At 43.0% G+C, this 22,371-nt stretch overlaps 1 protein-coding gene across 1 annotated transcript in view; it reads right to left on the reverse strand.

The window, feature by feature from the left end:
* Positions 1–643: 643 nt before the first annotated feature.
* CMTM6 (CKLF like MARVEL transmembrane domain containing 6) overlaps positions 644–22,371 on the reverse strand; it is a 71,133-nt gene continuing 49,405 nt past the window's right edge. The window contains exons 2-4 of the mRNA XM_082259594.1: positions 11,690–11,866; positions 5,779–5,877; positions 644–866 (exon numbers count right to left, since the gene is read on the reverse strand). Coding sequence (XP_082115720.1) covers positions 702–866; positions 5,779–5,877; positions 11,690–11,866 — 441 coding nt within the window. The 3' untranslated portion in view covers positions 644–701. The remainder of the gene's footprint in view (positions 867–5,778; positions 5,878–11,689; positions 11,867–22,371) is intronic.

Consider the following 22,371-nt stretch of genomic DNA (forward strand, 5'->3'; position numbering starts at 1 on the left):
TGCCACTCACAGTGGTGAGAATTATGTTGAGGATATCTTGCTACTGAAATATCTGAGAGACACAAAAATCATTAACATGCTATATAACCTACTATAAGTCATGCTGATCCAATATATCAATTGTGGATGGGGTTGGCTCTTGGCAGCACAAGCTATGATAAGCACAAATATTATATAAATTATTTGTCTTAAATTTCGTTTCTGGCCAAAGCTGCTGCAATAAATGCCAGTGAAACATTTTGCAAAGATCTTATATGTGCATGAAGGGAAGATATGCCATTCATTTAAAAAAAATTATGATTTAATTATTATTTTATATTAATTAATTGCGAATAAATATTTTGTTTCACCTACGCTAGAAGCCAGTATATGGCAAGATGAGGTCCGCTCATTGGAACAAGCAATCTTAGTTAAAAGATGAAATCTCTCCCCTTGGTGTAGAAGTCTGCCTTTTAAAATTATTTAAAAAAAAAACACATGAATTATTTACATAATTATAATGAGCCACATTTTTCACGAGCTACAACTGCGTTGCCCCTGGACAATGAAAAACAGAACAGAAAGTTCTTATTGCAAAGATGTAGGTAAATGATTTTGTGATATAGGCTGTCCTGTGAGATCAGCTGTGATGCCTCACATACAGACAATACAAGTGTGGAGGCTAGAAGGGCTGCATAGCTGTAGCAGAATGTACACACAGTTCAGTTTTGTCGGTGTTCCTGGATGGGGTGGTGTAGAGGCTCCCCCTCAGCGCCACCATTTGCATTTGGTGGGGCCCTGGTCGTGTCTTTCTTTTGTAAGTAGTTACTTTTCCACATGTACAAGACTTCAACTAGAAATGCAAAGGATGCAAAGAACCCAAAAGCCTGGAAGATAAATGAAAACAAGACATTAGTAATAATGGTGGCCATACACACTTCAAAAAATAAATGCTTTTTTTCCCCATTTTCCAGTTAATCTCATCCAATAGGAATAATCAATCTATAGTCGATAACCCAGACAATCAATATGCAACACATAGGGAAGTGGATTTCAATCAATAATTAAATTTTTGAACCAACACAGCGCCTCGCAGCCCCCCCGGTCCCCGTTGCACTTACCTTCATGGATGATTAGCTTTCACTGCCCACACAGCTAGTGCTGGGAATTTGAAATCTGCGGTCTTTCTCCTGGAATGGTTCAGAGCGACCAACCAATCAGAATCGCTCCGATCCATCCCGGTGTCCCTAAGAAAAGAAGTAGAAGACCGCGGCTTCCAAATCTATGGACCCCTACAGGCTTCAACTCTGTTAAAGGAGCCATAGCTATTAAAGCACAGCAAAATAAGGCAAATATCACAAAAGGAGGAGTAAAATATCGAATTAAAGTGAAATTAAAGGCAAGTTTTTTTTTTTCTTTAACCACTTCCGGACCGCCCATCGCAGATATACTGTGGCAGGGTGGCCCCGCTGTGCAAAATCATGTACATGTAAGTGATTTTGTGCATGGGTTTTCGAGGGGCGCGAGTCGCCAAAGCGCCACTCCCACTGTGATTGGACACAGCAGGAGCCAATCAGCAGGTCAGGTGGCCTTGATGGCTGTCGGGACCCGCCGATCGTTCGGCAGAATGACAGAATGGCGGTCTGCCTATGTAAACAAGGCAGACCGCTGTTCTGTCAGGGAGTAAAAGAGAGATCTTGTGTTTCAGCTAAACTAAGCTGAAACACCGGTCTCTCTTTTCCTCTAGTACATGGGTGTCCAACCTTTTGGCTTCTCTGGGCCACATTGAGTGTAGAGAAATTTTCTCGGGCCGCATATAAAATATATACTATAGTTACGGTATATAAGTAGTAAAATGCCGCCGCGCACCCCGCACTAATTTAGCACAACTAGAGGATGATCAAATGAAATGGAATCAGTATACAGAGGTTTACTTTTCTGAGAGGTAATAAAGGAAAACTCTAAACCACCATGACCACTTCAGTGATTTGAAGTGGTCATTGTGGTAGGAGTCAGAAACACTGCACATGCGCCCCCCCCTCCCCCCTCCAAGGCAGCCTCTGACTACCGTTAGTTGGAAGCTGTTGTGGCCGTGCCCCCTGACCAGACTTCCTTCCTCCCCAGCAAAAAAAAAAAATGGCAGGGGGCAGTGGGCCGCATTGCCTGCGGTTCCGGGCCGCAGGTTGGACATGCCTGCTCTAGTACATCCAGTCCCCCTACAGTTAGAAAGCACTCCCTAGGAGCACACTTAAGCCTTATCCCTGCCAGTGTCATTTACACAGTAGCAGTGCATTCATTTTAGCGCTGATCACTGTATTGGTGTCACTGGTCCCCAAAAAGTGTCACTTCGTGTTAGATCTGTCCGCCGCAATGTTGTAGTTCCGCTAAAAATCGCTGATCGCCGCCATTACTAGTAAAAGCCATAAAAAAAAAAATAAAGTCCATAAATGTATCCCATAGTTTGTAGACAATATAAATATGTATCAGAATACATATTGGCCTAAATTAATAAAAAAGGTGATTAAGAGGTGATAAAATACCACCAAAAAAAAAACACCTCTATTTGTGGGTAAAAAATGTTGTTTCGGTGCATGATCGCGCAATTGTTAGTTAAAGCAACACAGTGCCGTATCGCAAAAAAGGACCTGGTCATTAGGGGGTAAAACCTTCTGGAGCTGAAGTGGTTAAATAACATGTCATACTTACCTGCCCTGTGCAGTGGTTTTGCACAGAGCAGTCCCCAATCCTCTTCTTCGCAGGTCCTTCACCAGCACTACTGGCCCCTCCCTCCTGCCCCCAGAGCAAGCTTGTTATGGGGGCACTCAAGCAGGCTCACTTCTGAGCCCCTGCTCTACATTTCCATTCACACACACAGAGGCGCAGCTCAGCCCCATCCCCTCTCACTCCTCAATGGCTCCCTGGCCATGTGACTAAAAGGCCATGTGACTAATCAAAGCCACATGGTAAATACCACAAATATCACTGGATCAAGACTGAAGGTATTTATCTTTGTGGACTGCTAGGTAATTAAAGGAAAACTGTACCAAAAGGTATAGTTGTAATGTAAGGTCTGCCTGAACTACAAAACTCCCCCCACCCCTTTTAGTTCCAATTCACTTGCATATATGGACTTCTTTCCCAGTAAATCAATGTTGCTGCCTTGACCCCTGAAAGCCTGCCCACAAACTAGGGTGGATTTACTAAAAGTAAATAGTCTGTGCACTGCAAGTGCACCCACATGTGCATTTGCTCTAGATCTAAAGGGAACATGCAAGGAAAATAAAAACAGCATTTTTGCTCGCACATGATTGGATGATAGAAATCAGAAGAGCTTCCCCTCAGTTCTAGAACATCTGCACTTTCAGTTCACTTGCAAGGCACAGACCATTTATCTTTAGTAAATCAACCCCACTGTGTACATGGGGGATGTAGTTCTGGAAGAGTGCTTAGGTTAGTAAAAGCCACCAAATTCCCAGCAGTAACTCAAAAATGTTACCTGCCTGGTAACATTCTTGTTGATATCACAGGAAGTGTAAAATAAAAAAAAGATGTTTTCTGATAGAGGGGAAATGTTTTAGAGCGAGGATCATCAACCAGTAGATTGTGGGCGGGTGAATGGTAGATCTCGTCTCGGTCTGAACTTGCTGACCTGCCATTCCAGAGTATCAATCAGAGTGCAATGCAGAGGGACTACTTGTAAAGTTGGAGCTGTAGTAGGGAGCAAGAGCCACATAGGCCGATGCCTCCTCTGTAGTCCGGGCTCTGTTCCCATGTGGAGTGATACCAACTGCACTTCTTATCCCGGCTAGCGGTTTCCAGAGTGGTGTCAGCAGCAGGAAAGAGGAGACCTTCAGGTCAGTGTAAAGAAATACACTGGGCATAATAGTAAAGGGATGCTTTCACACTGATGCGTTACTGTTTACCCACACCGCGGGTGTAGAGTGGGTTTGCTGCACTTGCCATAGACTTCTATTATATCCTGGGGGTTTGGTGCACTTTCTGAATGTGGGAGTTTTGTTGTGCTTTTCAGAAAGTGCACCACACCTGAATGATATAATAGAAGTCTATAGCAAAGCCCAGAAAAGTTGCAGATGCACTGCGCTGCACCCGTTGTGAAGGTACACTTTGTAATTCACCAAACAATCCTCTAGATGGAGCTCAATAAACACTAAAAAAAACACTGACATTTTTTTTCTTATGCCTTTATAGAAAGTGTTTTATGAGTTAGGATGGGAAAAAAAAACAACTACTGTGAAAGCAGCCTTACAGGGGGATCAGAACAGTAAAGGTTAATTTATTTTTTTGGGAGGCTGTAAAACCCCATAGTTAAGATGTGTATCACACCACCCCCCTCCCAACCGCACCCCCTTTAGCTGCAGTGGCCAAGGCTGTACACATGCCGCAGCAGGAGTTATATGCCCTGTCATGTTTGGTGAGTGTAGCACCTGCCAAGAATGACCCATTCAAGTGAATAGAGCCACTCTGCAAGTGCCCTGTAATCTTGTGCAGTACAGAAAACAAGGAGTTAAAGAAGGCAATGTTGTGTTGCATTCTCACCACCTGCTTTAACCCCTTGGACCCTGCAGAAGCATGCAGTTGCAGGGCACTTGCAGAGTGGCCTCATTTACTTGGATGGGGCGTGATTGGCAGGTAGGAGCACGCACCATAAATATTCCTGCTGTGGCATGTGTACACCTTTGGCTGCTGCCTCAGCAGCTAAGGGGTGGGGGGTGCCAAACCATGACTCAACTGCAAGATTTAACTACCCCCAACTTTACATGTGAACAAACCATAAGGGTGCCGCTGCCAACTGCAACTAAGGGCTCATTCACAAGTGCAGTAGGCACTGCTGCTCCTCTGAAAAGAGACCCAAGTGCATTTGACAGGTGGTGAGGAGGTGATAATGTTGCCTCCTCACCACCTGATTTCAACCCATTTTTGCTGTGCAGTGAATGTGATTGTGACAAGGAAGTATGGCAATTAGAGGTTTAAATCAGGTGTGAGGAGGTGATGCAGTTCCCGGTGATCTTGGACTTTTCCCATGTTGTTCAGGTAGATCTCCACCTCGTTGAGGTTACCTACCCCTGTTCTAGAGGAAGGGGGGGTGGAATTGGGGTAATACCTGAACATTCACTAAGTGTTTGAGAGTGTGGGAATTGGCTGATAACCCTGTCAAGTTTTGTTTTCTTTGCTGTCTGCGTCTTCTCAGGGAGATTCCTGTCCCAGTGGCAAAAGAAGAGCGAATCTAATGTGAAGGGAAATTCTCTCTCAAAGCAGTATTTAACCCAAAGGAAAAACATCATATTGCAGCTTACCAATTCCTGGATGTGATTGATGCATTAGTTTTCTATTTTTAGGCTTTCTTTCATTTATTTATTTACACCTGGTGCTCTGGCCAGTAACAGACACACTCTAATACAGGAGATGGGTTACCGGCCTGATTTAAAAAACAAAAACAAAACAAAAACTGATGCAGCCACCACATCTAATGACTGGTAAGCTGCAATATAATACATTTTTGGTTTTGGATTTAATACTGCTTTAATCATTACCTGAACAGGAGGTTTCCTGCTCACCTTCCATTCTGGTGAACAAGAGGTGAGGGGAACATTTTTATTTCTGTAGCAGTAACAATGGTGAATCCCCAGATGCAATAAAAGCCCAGTAGAAGTTCTAACCCTTTCAATACACTTCAGATACTTCTATTGAGAAGACAAATTAGCTGGTACAGGGCACCCATAGACATATTGACTGGCATACACAGCAGCTGTGAGGTTTAGATAGCAGCTGACAACTTACCACAGATGTATTTGCAAGTGTTGTCTTTTCTATTGTGGCAATAAACACAATAGAGGCGATGAAAAACAATATACCAGTGACCAATGTGATGTAGAAATCCTGAAAAACAGAAATATTTGTAATTCACCAAACAATCCTCTAGATGGAGCCCAATAAACACTAAAAAAACACTGACATTTTTTTTTCTTATGCCTTTATAGGAAGCGTTTTATGAGTTAGGATGGGAAAAAAAACACCTACAAGTCACCAAGATTCTGTTATGGTTCCCTTCAGTTTTAGGTGACTGAAATTATGAGATGTTTTATCAATCCTATAACAGCCTGAAGTTAGAACTGCCCATACCAATAAATTGAAATAAAAAATGCATGTGAAAAGGATATTTTGAAAAATGGGATATTTGGCTTACTGTAAAATCCATTTCTCTGCGTTCATTGACGGACACAGCGCCTTAGGATTCTTGACCATTGGGTTATACTGCCCCCTACATGAGTAGGACACTGCAGAAAAAAAGACTGTCTACACCTACGGGCAGTCCCAGGGGGTATACTCCCTCTCTCTGCAATAGGTACTCAGTTTTCTTACAAGAAGTGTCAGAAGTATTACAACTCCATAGAGGGGTGGGTGCTGTGTCCATCAATGAACACAGAGAAATGGATTTTACAGTAAGTCAAAAATCCCATTTTCTTTCGTTCATTGACGGACACAGCTCCTTAAGATTCTTGAGCAGTGGGACGTCCCAAAAGAGTGTCAAACATGAGGGGTGGGAACAGCAAAAAATTACCAAGGCTAAACAGTAGCCAACCAGGTAACAGGAGCTCAACAAAAAACAATTGGAGCGCACCTGAACAATACACCCCCAATGGGAACAGACCCTCTAAACATCAGCCTGCAAAACCTTGCGGCCAAAGGAAGCATCCACAGATGCCAACATCCACCTTATAGAAGTTAGTGAAAGTGTGCACCGACCACCAGGTGGCTGCCTTGCAAACTTGCGCCACTGACGCCTGATGACAGACGGCCCAAGAAGCACTAAGTGCCTAAGTAGAGTGTGCCTTAACAGGAAAAGGAGGAACATGACCCTTGATCGAAATACCTGAGTCACCATATGTCTGATCCATCTAAAAATGGTCAAAGAAGAAATGGACAGCACTTTTCTTGGCCCATCCGTGAGCACAAATATTGAGTCCGACTTCCGAAAAGACTCCGTAGCTGGCAGGTACACCCGAATCGCCCGAACCACATCAAGGGCATGCAACAGAATTTCCTTAGGATGTTTGGGCCTGGGACTCAGGAAAGGCAACACATGGTCTTCATTCAAATGGAAATCAGAAAACTACTTTTGGAAGGAACGACAGACAGGGGCGAAGAACCACCAAGTAGGGGGCACGACAAGATAACATCGCTAATTCCGACACCCATGCGAGCAGAGGTAATAGCCACCAAAAAGGCCACCTTCTGGGACAGCGTAAGCAGGGAAATCTCCCAAATATTTTCAAAGGGAGGCTTCTGGAGAACTGAAAGCACTATGTTAAGATCCCAGGGGGGTAGAGGAGACCGCACTGGTGGGGTCAGATGTCAAACCCCTTGAATAAAAGGTATGCACCAGGAATGCGTGGTCAGGGGTAATTAAAAGAAGACCGCCAAGGCGGACATCTGGCCCCTGATGGTACCCAAGGCCAATTTCTGCTCAACCCTCCGTTGGAAGGAAGGTCATGACCCGAGCAACCGAAAAAGAGCAAGGGTGAATACCAAATCGACACACCACGAAACGTAAGCTTTCCAGGTACGATGGTAGATCTTCCTAGAGATAGACTTCCTAGCCTTCAGCAGTGTTAGAATCACCAACCAAGGCAAACCTCTATCCTTCAGCACCTGGCTTCCAACAGCCAAGCCGTCAAAGCCAGAAACTGTAAAGCAGGATTGAAGACTGGCCCCTGGGACAACAGATCCTCACTGAGACACAGTCTCCACGGGACGTCGGCAACTACCTGCACCAGATCGGCGTACCAAGACCTGCGAGGCCAAGGCTACCCTTCTCCCTCGATCCACCCTAGTGATTGACATAAGCCACTACTGTGGTGTTGTCTGACTGAATCCTCACTGGAAACCCCGATTCATCTAGTGATCCAGGCACAGCCTGATCGCCCGGAGTTCCAGGACATTTATCGGTAGTCTGGACTCTTCCGGCGTCTAAACACCCTGAGCAGAGCTCTGACCCAGGACACCTCCCCACCTGGACAGACTGGCATCCATGGTGACCACTGTCCAATACAAGGGGAGAAAGGACTTTCCCCTGTCGAAGAGCTGGAGAGCGAAGCCACCAGACCAGACCAGAGACCATTTGGTTTCCTGGCTCAGCCAGATCGGATTGTCCAGAGACTTCATACACTTGTCCCTTTGACCAAGATTTTCCTTTGCAGAGACCTCATATGGCCATATCACTTTGTGGACCCATTTGTCTTGCACCGAGGAGGTCCACAGGCCCAGAAACCAGCAAAGACATCCCTCCACCCCAGGTACGGGTGAGATCACACCTTCATGCTAAAGGAGCCTTGTCCATGGGTCTAGAGAATCCCGCTCTCTGCTTGCCAGACCAGGGCCGCTTGGAACCTCCAGAAGATGACTTGAAAGGTTTTGAACCCTTGTCAGTGGACCCTGAGGGACGAAAAAAACTGTGAGAGCCGAGAAGGACGGGCCATGTCTGCGCTGAGGTGGTTCCTTACCCTTAGTAGTCTGCGGAAGAAAAGTACCCGCCCCCCCCCCCCCCCCCTTGAGACTCCTAATGCGGTCATCCAGGGTAGCTCCAAACAAGCGATCTCCCTGAAAAGGTAGATAAGTCGAGGCTTTTTTTTTTAGAGGTCTGGTCCGCAGACCAACACTTAAGCCACAATACACGCCTAAGAACCACTGCCGAAACAGACAGCCTAGAAACCAGGGGACCCGCACCTAGAGAGGCATTACATATAAACTGCAGCCCCTGGACCAACTGGTCTGCCAGTTCAGCAGGGGCAGGGGGGAGTTGCTCACCCTCCAGGCCACAGCGCAAAAGTTTAGCCCACTCGGTCAGGAGTTGTGACACCAGGGGAATGGTAAAGACCGGCCTAAGCACCGAACCCGCAACAGTGAACATACCGTGGGCCACAGCCTCTGCCTTTCTGTCAGATCCTTAATGGCTGGCGATTCTTCAACCGGAATCATGGTCACCCTATTCAACCAGGAAACCGGGGGGTCCACCACCGGTGGAACAGTCCACTTTTTAAGGAGGAACTCCTCAAAAGGTTACCTCATCGCAAAGCGTTTAGGAACCACAAAGGGATGTTTTGGATGCTCCCACTCTTTTGTGACAAATCTGTCAAAGCAGGAGGGAAAAGGAAACCCCTTCCCAGCTCTAGACAGCTTTTGAGTGCCAAAAGGGGACTGGCGCCTCTGCCACAGCTTCAGCTGCATCCTCCATGTTTAAAGCATCACGCACAGACACAATGAGTGCGTCCACCAGCGCTTTTTCGTGTGCAGCAACGAGTATGGAGGAATCAACCTCACGATCAGAACAATCAGGGCGCGTGGCCGCAGACCCCCGCAGGTGGGCCATGTCCAAAGCTGCTGAATCAGATTCAGGATCTGAGGAGACAGGGGAAGGCAAGAGGCACTTTTGCTAGCCCGCAGCCCAAAAGCCACCTCCACCCGGGACACAAAGGACTCCAAGACTCCAAGACCACTGTCAGTACATCAATAGATGGTTGGGACGCAAACCGAGACCCGGTCATAGGCGACCTTGCGAGGCATTTAACTTGCAGGCCAACCCCCGTGCAATGGGGCTATGTCACGGCTGATTTTTTTCCAGCCTTATGTTCAGCTTTAACAAATGGAAACATATGGCAACTGCTGAAGCCAAACAAGATCTGTAAGACCCAGAAACATCTGGCAGACATGTATGAAGACTGATCAGACATGCAAATCAAGCCAACAAGAAAAAGCAACTATCCATAGACCAAAACAAATATGCAAAGCAGGTTTTCAGACATCGCAGCACGTCTGTTCTAAATCAGGGACTCAAAAGGACTAAGCCCAAAAAGACAACCAGGTAAATATAATTTCAAATGGCACCCTAGATATTTTTTAGTACCTGAACTCTAGAAACTGTGTGCCGAATAAAGACAAACAGCGTGCAAAGGTCTAGTCACCAGTTAAGGCCATAGCCTTCCCAAAGCTGTCTCCACATTCCTGACTTACCATGCCTTGTTCTGCATCGTGTCTCTATGCGTAGGCGGCCATCTTGGTAGAAGAGCAAGATTTTGCTTCCTCATACCAGAGCCTCCCTCTGAAGACGGACAAGGTAATATTCAAAAAGCAGCAAGAAATGTTCCCAAAAGTCATTCACAGAATGAATTCTTCCACTGTAGGCCCTCTTAAACCGCTTCCTCTTCAGTAAGAAGAACAAAGATGTATAGAGTTGACCTTTCTTAATCTCGCAAGACAAGCAATCAGTGACAGTACCCTATATCACGTATTACAGACATACAGTACTGCTATGAAGGTCAAGCCACAGACACTGCTATTTTTCTGAAGGAAATCAAGACAAATGCAAAGGTACCATTTAGGCACATTTAACAATTTTTTATGTTTTCTTGAAGATAGCAAATCTTCACTTTGAGTTCAAGTCCATGTTCAGATTCAGTAGCAAATCACAAAAAATCTGTGGACCACCTGAAAAAATATTACTGGCTGCAGTGGGCGTTACTTTACTAAAACTGTACAGTATGATGCCGAGCGACCCACCATGCTCCTACGAACCTATAAATCCTCAGACACATGCTTGTATAGCCAAGCTGCAAGTCTGGTTCATAACAAATATTATTCTGTTACAAACATGCAATTTTAACCAATTGCCGAACGCCCCATGCAGATTTACTGCGGCAGGGCAACTTGGCTGCGCATAATCACGTAGATCTACGTGATTAATGTGCACGCGGTTTCGGCGGCGCGCAGCCGCGCTCCCACTGTGATTAGACACAGCGAGAGCCAGACCGCGGGAGGAGCAGGCTCGATCGCTGCCAGCCGCCCGCGATCGTCAGCTAGAATGATAAAAGAGCCGCCTGCCCATGTAAACAAAGCAGACGGCTCTTCTCTCTGGGAGGCAGGAAAAGATTGTGTGATTCAGCTAAACTGAATCACCGATCTCTCTCTGCCTCCAGAGTTAGCAAGCACAAAAGGGAACACATTTAACCCCCTTGATCACCCCCAGTGTTAACCCCTTCCCTGCCAGTGTAATTTATACAGTAACAGTGCATATTATTTAGCACTGATTACTGTATTAATGTCACTAGTCCCCAAAAAATGTAAAAAATGTCAGTTAGGGGTCTGATCTGTCCACCGCAGTGTCATAGTCCCAATAAAAATTGCTCATCGCTGCCATTACTAATAAAAAAATAAAAAGTCTATAAATCTATCCCGTAGTTTGTAAATGCTATAACTTTTACGCAAACCAATTAATAAATGCTTTTGGGGATTTTGTTTTACCAAAAATATGTAGCAGAATACAAATTGGACTAAACTGATAAAAAAATTAGATTTTTTAAAAAAAAATTTATTTGTAATGTTTTATAGCAGAAAGTAAAAAATATTGTTTTTTTTTTTTTTTTCAAAATTGTCACTGTTTTTTTTGTTTATAGCGCAAAATCTAAAAACCGCAGAGGTGATCAAATACCACCAAAAGAAAGCTCTATTTGTGGGAAAAAAGGACCTCAATTGTATTTGGGTACGGCGTCGCACAACTGCACCAATTGTCAGGTAAAGAAATGCAGTGCCGAATTGCAAAAAATGGCCTGTCATTAAGGGGGTAAAACCTTCCGGAGCTGAAGTGGTTAAAATAATACAGTTAGGTTATATTCCTGTTAATAGTAGCCATACTTACAACTTTCTTGAAGCTTGGAATGTTGATTTTCCCTTTTAGAGGTGTGAAGTAAACCACTAACATGAGGAGGCTGATTAAAAACGCACTACAGCTGACAAACTCAAAGATGTATAATCCAGAGCATACTTCACACTGAGTGATGACCTCCTCACATATAAATGCCACCAGGGAGAACAGCTGTAAAAGACAAGACATACATTGTGTCAGTGATGAACATACATGCCATTTACTCAACATTATTTTACTTCACAGCACACAAATTCATGTTAGCTTGAGGCACATCACATTTCCAAATATTAAAATATTTGTTGTATTCATTACTTTATTCTATATTCAATTGAATAATCTTTAAAAGTTATTAAAAAGATTTGCAGTTTCTAAGTATCTAGAAGTTTTCAAAAAAATTGCCTGACATTTTTACATACATATTATATCTCGAAGACAATAGAAAAAATGGTGCTGGAGAAATTAGGAAAACCCTACATATTCTAAAATATCAAAGCCATAAACAATGAGTACATGATAAAAAAATAAAAATAAAATAGTCCATATAAAAGGCAGCTTCACAGCATCAGTGGCAGCACCCCATAGAGCGAAGCAATACTCTGTAGGAATACAAGAAAGGAACACAAGGGGGCGCCAAACTAGGTGCAGTATGAAGAACACCTGGGATATTAAAAGTAAATAAAAACTCACGTGTATGAAAATGACAGTCATATCTATTGTACTGCGGCAAGGTGATGAGTCAACGCGGTCTCCTTTACTCTCCCAGTATAGCACAGTGTTCCTGCTATGACTGTGCGCCTCTGGGATGGCAGAAGATCATGGCCAAAACCCGCAGGAACCAGTGTGTAACGCAGGAGGAAGCCTTCGACCTTGATCTTCTGCCACCCCAGAGGCGCACTGTCAGAGCAGGAACACTGTGCTACACTGGGAGATTATGTTGTACAATAGATATGCCTGTCTTTTTCATACAGGCGAGTTGCTTTTTTACTTTTAAAGCGGTAGTAAACCGTTGTTTTTTTGTTTTTTTTTCAATCCTGCAAGGTAAAGCCATAATGTGCTAGTAGGCATCGCCTACTAGCACATTATGTGAAACTTACCTTAGAACGAAGCCATCCAGTGGCTCACTGTCACCACTGAATGCGCTTCCATCTTCTCCTGGTCTTCCTTATGTGTTCGCTGACTTCGGCTGTGTGAGTGGCCAGAGCCGCGATGACGTCACTGCATGCGGGCGGGAGCCACCGGTTACAGGACAGCACAGTATGCCGTTCCTTCAGAGCACATGCGCTGTTGACGTTACTGGCTGCATCAAAAGTAAAATATCTCCTAAATGTGCACCATTTATATCTATTTACTGTACCTAAAGGCAAACCTTTACTATAGGCTTACCTGTAGGTACAGTATCTCACAAAACTAAGTACACCCCTCACATTTTTGTAAATATTTTATTATATCTTTTCATGTGACAACACTGAAGAAATGACACTTTGCTACAATGTAAAGTAGTGTGTGTACAGCTTGTATAACAGTGTAAATTTGCTGTCCCCTCAAAATAACTCAACACACAGCCATTAATGTCTAAACCACTGGCAACAAATGTGAGTACACCCCTAAGTCAAAATGTCCAACTTGGGCCCAAAGTGTCAATATGTTGTGTGGCTACCCTTATTTTCCAGCACTGCCTTAACCCTCTTGGGCATGGAGTTCACCAGAGCTTCACATGTTGCCACTGGAGTCCTCTTCCACTCCTCCATGATGACATCACGGAGCTGGTGGATGTTAGAGACCTTGCGCTCCTCCACCTTCTATTTGAGGATGCCCCAAAGATGCTCATTAGGGTTTAGGTCTGGAGACATGCTTGGCCAGTCCATCCCCTTTACCCTCAACATCTTTAGCAAGGCAGTGGTCATCTTGAAGGTGTGTTCGGGGTCATTATGTTGGAATACTGCCCTGCAGCCCAGTCTCTAAAGGGAGGGGATCATGCTTTGCTTCAGTATGTCACAGTATAGGTTGGCTTCATGGTTCCCTCAATGAACTGTAGCTCCCCAGTGCTGGCAGCACTCATGCAGCCCCAGACCATGACACTCCCACCACCATGCATGACTGTAGGCAAGACACACTTGTCTTTGTACTCCTTAGCTGGTTGCCGCCACACACGTTTGACACCATCTGAACCAAATAAGTTTATCTTGGTCTCATCAGACCCCAGGACATGGTTCCAGTAATCCATGTCTGTAGTCTGCCTGTCTTCAGCAAACTGTTTGCAGGCTTTCTTGTGCATCATCTTTAGAAGAGGCTTCCTTCTGGGACGACAGTCATGCAGACCAATTTGATGCAGTGTGCGGCGTATGGTCTGAGCACTGATAGGCTGACCTCTCACCCCTTCAACTTCTGTAGCAATGCTCGCAGCACTCATACATCTATTTCCCAAAGACAACCTCTGGATATGACGCTAAGCACGTGCACTCAACCCCTTTGGTCGACCATAGCAAGGCCTGTTCTGAGTGGAACCTGTCCTGTTAAACCACTGTATGGTCTTGGCCATCATGCTGCAGCTCAGTTTCAGGGTCTTGGCAATCTTCTTAAAGCCTAGGCCATCTTTATGTAGAGCAACAATTCTTTTTTTCAGATCCTCAGACAGTTCTTTGCCGTTAGGTGCCATGTTGAGCCATGTTGAACTTTCAGTGACCAGTATGAGAGAGTGAGAGCGACAACACCAAATTTAACACACCTGCTCCCCATTCACACCTGAGACCTTGCAACACTAACGAGTCACATGACACCGGGGAGGGAAAATGGCTAATTGGGCACAAAATGGACAATGTCACTTAGGGGTGTACTCACTTTTGTTGCCAGCGGTTTAGACATTAATGGCTGTGTGTTGAGTTTTTTTTTGAGGAGACAGCAAATTTACACTGTTATACAAGCTGTACACTCACTACTTCACATTGTAGCAAAGTGTCATTTCTTGAGTGTTGTCACATGAAAAGATATAATAAAATATCCAAAAATGGTGGGTCTACCATATCTTCTGAAGCTGAAAGGTCTTTGCAGCTGCAGGAGCTCAAAAAGAGCAAAGCATGGAAAGCAGGCTGATCCTCCAGGTGCAAGGTGATATACACTGCATCAATGACATTTGAAGCAACCCCCTGAATATCAGAGTTAAATGAGAGGGTCTGCGGTGTCCCAAAAACAGCCTCTTGTACAATAGACTGTTGGGATTCTGAATTGGAATCAGAAATGGTAACATTGACTACAGGCCTGGCTTGGTTTAAGGTCTCGGGAGGATTACACTCTGTTTGAGATGGCGCCGGGGCCTGCTTAAAACCTCTGTGGGCAGAGTGCTTCAGTAACTGTGTACAAACAGACAAAGGCCAGAGTGGGCATGATGGTTCCTGTGTACATGGTGGAGGCTTCAACTGCAACCATAGGAGCTGCAGGAAGATCCTGATGACCCTATAACAGTGATGGCGAACCTTGGCACCCCAGATGTTTTGGAACTACTTTTCTCATGATGCTCATGCACTCTGCAGTGTAGTTAACCTCCCTGGCGGTATGATTCTGTCAGGAATTCTGTTCCAAAAGCGGTACAATTCTTTTCATGGAAATTTGGCGTTATGTATTATAGGCCTACAATTCTTAGTAATTACTGACTTAAACCTGACCAAAACAAGTCTCTAGTAGACATCCCAGATGTGATAAATTTGAAACACAAACAAGTGAATTATAATCGAATCAATAATATTATTTTATTATTTAATATATAATATATATAATAAAATTATATTATTGATTAGATTATAATTCATGCGTTATATATTATATATAGATATATGTGTGTATATATATATATATATATATATGTGTAGATATATATATATATATATATGTGTGTGTGTGTGTGTGTGTGTATATATATATATAACGCATGAATTATAATCGAATCAATAATATAATTTTATATATATATATATATATATATATATATAATATAAAATGTGTTATGTGTTTTGTGCAACGTTTTTTTTTTTTTTTTTTTTTTTTTGAATTTCCCTCTCTAGTTCCGCTCCCATGCAGCATTGCTGCTGCAGGGAACGGAACTAGGAAGTCCTCCTACCGACAGACGAGCGGCGGAGATCTCGGCTGGCGGTCACAGCAATGAGAGCTCATCGCTGGATCGCCAGGATAAGGTAAGAGACGCTCCGCTGCGCTGTCTGCATAGCTCTGCCCATTCACCCCGAGCGTGACTCGGGGATACCGCTAGCGAGGTTAAGCATCATGGGAAATGCAATTCCAAAACATCTGGAGTGCCAAGGTTCGCCATCACTGCCCTATAAAAATAGGGGGCCCAGGTTCAAGATTACAGGAATCAATTCCTTTATGGGATACAGGTTAGATGCCCTAGAATCATTATGGGAGTATGGGCTTTATGTGTCATTGGGAAGACATGTTGCGCCACTTAGCAGGAAACAATTTGGCCCGATGTGAGGTATGACCTCAAGTATTAACAAACCCAGGCAGCAAGTGGTAAAGAGAGTTTCAGGCAGCCGGAAGTTACAAAGTCACTGCAAGTGGGCAGTAGATGGAGACCCATGTGATGTTTCAGAAGCAGGAGCAGCAGTGGGATGGTACTTCCACTAGGTTGAATGATAGGAAAGAGGGCACAGAGTGCATATGTTGCACTACACCTAGCGGACAACGTCATCGCTCAATACCAGTGTTTTAACCCCTAGCATGGTAACAACCGGTGGTGGCAGGAAATCTGAAGAAAAAAAAAAAAAGGTGACCAGCAGTGTAAAAGATGAGGTCACTCTCGGTGCTTCAACCCTACTGGCCCCACCGGATGTGCCAAGGCTGCAAACCCAGAAAAGCGCTGCATGGCCAACATATAAATACAAAGGCCTGGAAAGCACCACAATGCAGAGCCCAGCAGTGTCTGGGTACAGCTTCCAAAGCTGTTGATTAGGAAACGCAATTTAGACAATTGCAATTAAAGACCAACTAAAACAGCGGTGTAGATACTGTATCTTAATTAAAGTCACAGAAGAAAAAAAACTCCACAAAAGAAAAAAGGCTAGCAATATAAAAATGTTAGATTTTTGTTTCAGTAGAGCTGAAAAATTGTGTTCAAACTCTTTAAATAGCAAAAAACTGGCTTACAACTGCTGTGGTAGTAGCATGACCTCAATGTTTCTGAGTTTCTGTGACACTCAATGGACGAAGAAGAAATTCATTTTCTAAAAGCAGAGAAGCCATCGAGTAAAAATTTTTTTGGAAAATGTTTATTTCATATACTTGCACAGGGGAAGGCTCTTTTACTTCGGCGACCAGATGACTTTATACTAGGGCAATTTTGGGCTCACATGCAAGGGCATTTTTTGCATCTGACTTGCTTATCTTGTTCCTGATATCCCAAGCATAATTTCCCTTAAATCCTATGAAAGCAGAGACTCTAAAAAAAGGTAAGACTGTTCTTTAGGCCAAAGTATCTCTTCCTGGAAAAGCAGGGAGTTTCCCCCTATAGCAGATGTGTCACTAAAAAGGCGATTACAGCAATTTCCTTCTGCTTATTTACTGTACGCTAGTTTACAGGGGAAGAACACAGGCAAATATACACTTTATTACCAAAAGTATTGGGATGCCTGCCTTTACACGCACATGAACTTTATTGGCATCCCAATCTTAGTCTGTAGGGTTCAATATTGAGTTGGCCCACCCTTTGAAGCTATAACAGCTTTAACTCCTCACGGAAGGCTGTCCACAAGGTTTAGGAGTGTGTCTATGGGAATGTTTAACCATTCTTCCAGAAGCACATTTGTGAGGTCAGCCACTGATGTGGACGAGAAGGCCTGGCTCGCAGTCTCAGCTTGAATTTATCCCAAAGGTGTTCTATTAGGTTGAGGCCAGGACTCAACCATACTACACCAAATGATTTGGACCAGTGCACAAAGTAAAAACCATAAAGACATGAATGAGCGAGTTTGGAGTGGAGGAACTTGACTGGCCTGACCTCAACCGAATAGAACACCTTTTGGATGAATTAGAGGCGAGGCCTTCTCATCCACATCAGTGCCTGACCTCACAAATGCACATGACACATGAAGCTGTTATAGCTGCAAAGGGTGGGCCAACTAAATATTAACCCTACGGACTAAGACTGGGATGCCATTAAAGTTTATGTGCGTGTAAAGGCAGGCATCCTAATATTTTTGGTAAATGTATTTTTGATCATTTTACACCAGACTTTATCACAAAAACAAAGTGACTGCATGTACTACATGTACTACAAACAGGATTGCATCCACCAATCTAAAATGTGAACCAGTACTCCAATTTTAAATGTAAACAGTAAATCTCTCACCTTAGAGCAGACCGGATGCTAGGTGTTGTATTATTAGTCACAAAAAGTAATCTGCCCGAATTTCCCTAGAGCCTGCCAACTGCCATTCCACTGTACAATGAGACTGCCTTAGTGGTCATTAAGGACCCAATGTGCAATTAGGGGACAGATTGAGGGAATATTTTTTATTTTTACAACTCCAATTCCAAAAAGATGCTATGATAAATCTACATAAAAGCAGAATGCAATGATTTGGAAAGCTCATAAACCCATATTTTAATCACAATAGAAAATAGAAAATGCATCAAATGTTTAATCTGAGAAATCTACCAGTTTAACCACTTAAGCCCCGAAGGATTTGGCTGCTTAAAGACCAGGCCCTATTTTGGGATGTAACGGACAATTGCGCGATCGTGCGACGCTGTACCCAAATTAAATTGATGTCCTTTTTTACCCACAAACAGAGCTTTCTTTTGGTGTTATTTGACCACCTCTGCGATTTTTACTTTTTGCGCTATAAACAAAAAAAGAGCGACAATTTTGAAAAAAATAACAATATTTTTCACATTTTTTTATATGAAATAAAAAAAAAAAAAAAAAAAGTTAAAATCCAATTTTTTTTACCATTTTAGGCCAATTTGTTTTCTGCTACATATTTCTGGTAAAAAAAAAAATCGCAATAAGCGTATTTTGATTGGTTTGCGCAAAAGGTACATCCGAGAGTACTCAAGGAACTAGTCGTGCGGCAGTCAGGAAGTGGTTAAGAAAAAGAAAAAAATGTATCATTTTGAAATGGATGGCAGTACTCATTTAAAAAAAAAAAAGAGTTGGGACACGGCCATGTTTACCAGAGTGTAGAATCCCCTCTTCTGTTAACAACACTCTGTAAACTGAGGAGATCAGTTGCAGGAGTTTTGGGAGAGAAAGGTTGTTTCAGGATGCGCCAAATATTTTCAAATGGTTAAAGGTCTGGACTGTAGGCAGGCCAGTTAAGAACCTGGACTCTTCTACTACGAAGACATGCTCTTGTCATAGATGCAGTTTATGGTTTAGCATTATTTTGATAAAACATGCAAGGCCTTCCCTGAAAAAAAGAGGTCGTCTGGATGGGAGTGTATGCTGCTTAAACACCTGGATATATATATATATATATATATCTTTCAGCATTGATGGTGCCTTACTAGATGTTCAAGCTGCTCATTCCATATGTACTAAGGTACCCAGAAACCATCAGAGACGCAGGCTTTTGAACAGAGCGCTGATAAAAAGCCATGAGGTCTTTCTCCTATTTGGTCTGGAGGATGTGGCACTCATGGTTGCCAAAAAGAATGTCAAATTGTGATTCTTCTGACTGCAGTTCAGTTTTCCATTTTGAAATTGATCATTTTAAATGAGCTTTGACCCACAGAAGATGGTGGCATTTCTGGATCATGTTCAGATATGGCTTCTTCTGTGCATGATAGAGCTTTACATTTCCTCTTTGGATGGCATGGCGAACTGTGGATACAGACAATGATTTTAGGAAGTATTCCTGAGCCCATGCAGTGATGTCCATCACAGAATCATGCCTGTTTTCTATGCAGTGCAGTGCCGTATAAGGTCCGAAAACTCATTGGCATCCAATATTGTGTTTTAGCCTTGTCACTTGAACACAGAGACTTCTCCAGATTCTCAGAATATTTTGATGATATTGTGTACTGTAGATGATGATATACACTGCCTGGCCATAAAAAAAGTCGCCACCAAAAAAAAAAATCACACGCTCTAATATTTAGTTGGCTTTGATTACGGCACGCGTTCACTGTGGCATTGTTTCGATAAGCTTCTGCGATGTCAAGATTTGTTTCCGTCTAGTGATGCATTCGTTTTTCACCAAGATCTTGTATTGATTATGGGAGAGTCAGACCACTGCACAAAGCCTTCTCCAGCACATCCCAAAGATTCTTAATGGGGTTGAGTTCTGGACTCTGTGGTGGCCAATCCTTGTGTGAAAATGATGTCTCATGCTCCCTGAACCACTCTTTCACAATTTGAGCCCGATAAATAATGGCTTTGTCATCTTGGAATATGCCCATGCCATCAGGGAAGAAAAAAATCCATTAAATGGAATAAACTGGTCATTCAGTATATTCAGGTAGTCGGCTGACCTCATTCCTTGGGCACAAGCAGTAACTATCCAATAGGATAGTTACTGCATGCTTAGTTTAGTTAGTTGCTTAGTTAATTCCAGGTGGCGACTTTTGTTTTTGGCCAGGCAGTGTATTTAAAGTCTTTCCAATTTTACATTGAAGAATATACTCTGAAATAGTTTTTTTCACAGATTGGCGAACCTCTGCACATCTTTACTTTCTAGACACTCTGACCTCTACCCATCTTTACTTCTAATGCTCTTTTTATACCAAATCAGATCACTGACCTGTTGCTAATTAACCTAATTGGTTACAAAATGTTCCTCCAGCTCTTTCTTGTTAGTACAACTTACTATGCCAATTTGTTGTTGCTACTTTTTTCTCTTAAAATTGTACATTTTCTCAGTTTTAACATTTGATAGGTTTTCTATTTTTAATTGTGAAGAAAATATGGATGAGATTGGAAAATCATTACATTCTGTTTTTTTGTAGATTTTACAAAGCACCGCAACTTTTTTGGAATGGAAGTTGTAAAGTGCATTAACATGCAATTTACCACCAAAGTCTCGAGATCTTGAAAAACTTTTTAGGACAGTGTGTGCATCTAGTATGCAACTGATAACAATAATCTGCCAGCACAGTACACACGGGTTAATTATAGTAAACATATCTCAGCAGTCTCTCCTTACCTCTTGTTTACCGGGGTACTTTTATAAAATGCTCTGGTATTAAAAGGGGTAAAACCAGCTCAGATGTGATCTTGGTATTGATTTTTACAGCCAACTCTCAGTTTTCAGGTAGAAGTGATCTGTATGGCTAGTGGGCTAGTGCCACGGATCACTTTTCCAGCATATAGTGCAGATTTTAAAGTGTGTAAAAGAAAAAGTGGACAATCTGACAAAAGAAACCTTTTTTTTGTTCCTCTGATCTAATCGATATCGATCGCAGCCTTCTCCCTCCACAGATGTATGCTTACCGAGATTCTATGTCTGTGGCCTCCTATGTTTCTTTATTGTCATCCAGAGCTGCAAGAGCTGGAGTCCTGTAGATTTCTATAGGGCTTGTCTTCCTTCAACTCATGGGCTGGGTTCCTTCAGCTCATGGGCTGGGTTCCTTCAACTCATGGGCTGGGTTCCTTCAACTCATGGGCTGGGTTCCTTCAACTCATGGGCTGGGTTCCTTCAACTCATGGGCTGGGTTCTACTTCCATTTCATAAGCCAGGAGATAGAGGAAGACAACCCTCAGACTTCTATGGGACTCTTACTGTGTAGTTAGGGAAAGAGGACTTGTGGTCCCGGATTTTAACAGACACAAGAGGCCACAAGCATCGAATCTTGGTAAGGATACATCTGTGTAAGGGGTGAGTGCGATCTGTCAGGTCAATGAATAGGTATAAAAAGAATAAGTGCACTTTGAAACATTCTTTTGCAAGTTATGCCACATGAATGGGAACATATAATAAATAAAAAGTAGGTGTTATCCCAATTTGTCTGCAAAAGGAGACCTTGGTTTTGCTCAGAAACAAAATAAACAAATACTAAGAAGGGGTGTCCAATGTGCCAAAAAACACAAGGGTTGATTTACTAAAGGCAAACAGGCTGTTAACTTTGCAACAGATTTTTCCCCAAAGCCAAGTGAATGAGGTAAAGTCAAAATCAATTCAAAGAAACATAAGAGTGGCACTACTAATACTTCACATAAACCAGTAATAGAATACTGCACAAAAAGTTGTGACATACCAATAACACAGCATATCCATGTGTGTGTCCCAAAATAAGGAACAAAAGTTCTTAAAAAAAAAAAAGACGTGATCCAATGGGTGCCCGTGTACTATGCTAATTTTCAGTGTTTTCTCACCAAATGCATATGACCCTTCATTAAGTAATGGGTCAATAAGCGCTTGTGGGAGCAAGAAATTCCATCTCCAAGCACCACTTTCAGGCTTTTCACAGCTCCAATGCTCTCAAGATGTTAAAATAAAAAAAAAAAAAACGCAAAAGGTACCATCATAGGCCAACCATTGTGTATTGTTCCACAATAACCCCTAAAATCCAGAAGAATACTTTTAAAATTGTTAAAAATGTTCACTCACATGTTTAAGTGCCATAGACCGGCACTAAAAGTATCCAGCAAAACAGCAAGTTACCTGGCCAGCGGTGTTTCAATACCCGGAACCAGCACACGTTCCACCGGAGGGGGGGAAAGGAAC

This window comes from Pelophylax lessonae (assembly GCF_965119305.1).
Source record: "Pelophylax lessonae genome assembly, chromosome: 5".
In the NCBI taxonomy this organism is placed as follows: domain Eukaryota; kingdom Metazoa; phylum Chordata; class Amphibia; order Anura; family Ranidae; genus Pelophylax; species Pelophylax lessonae.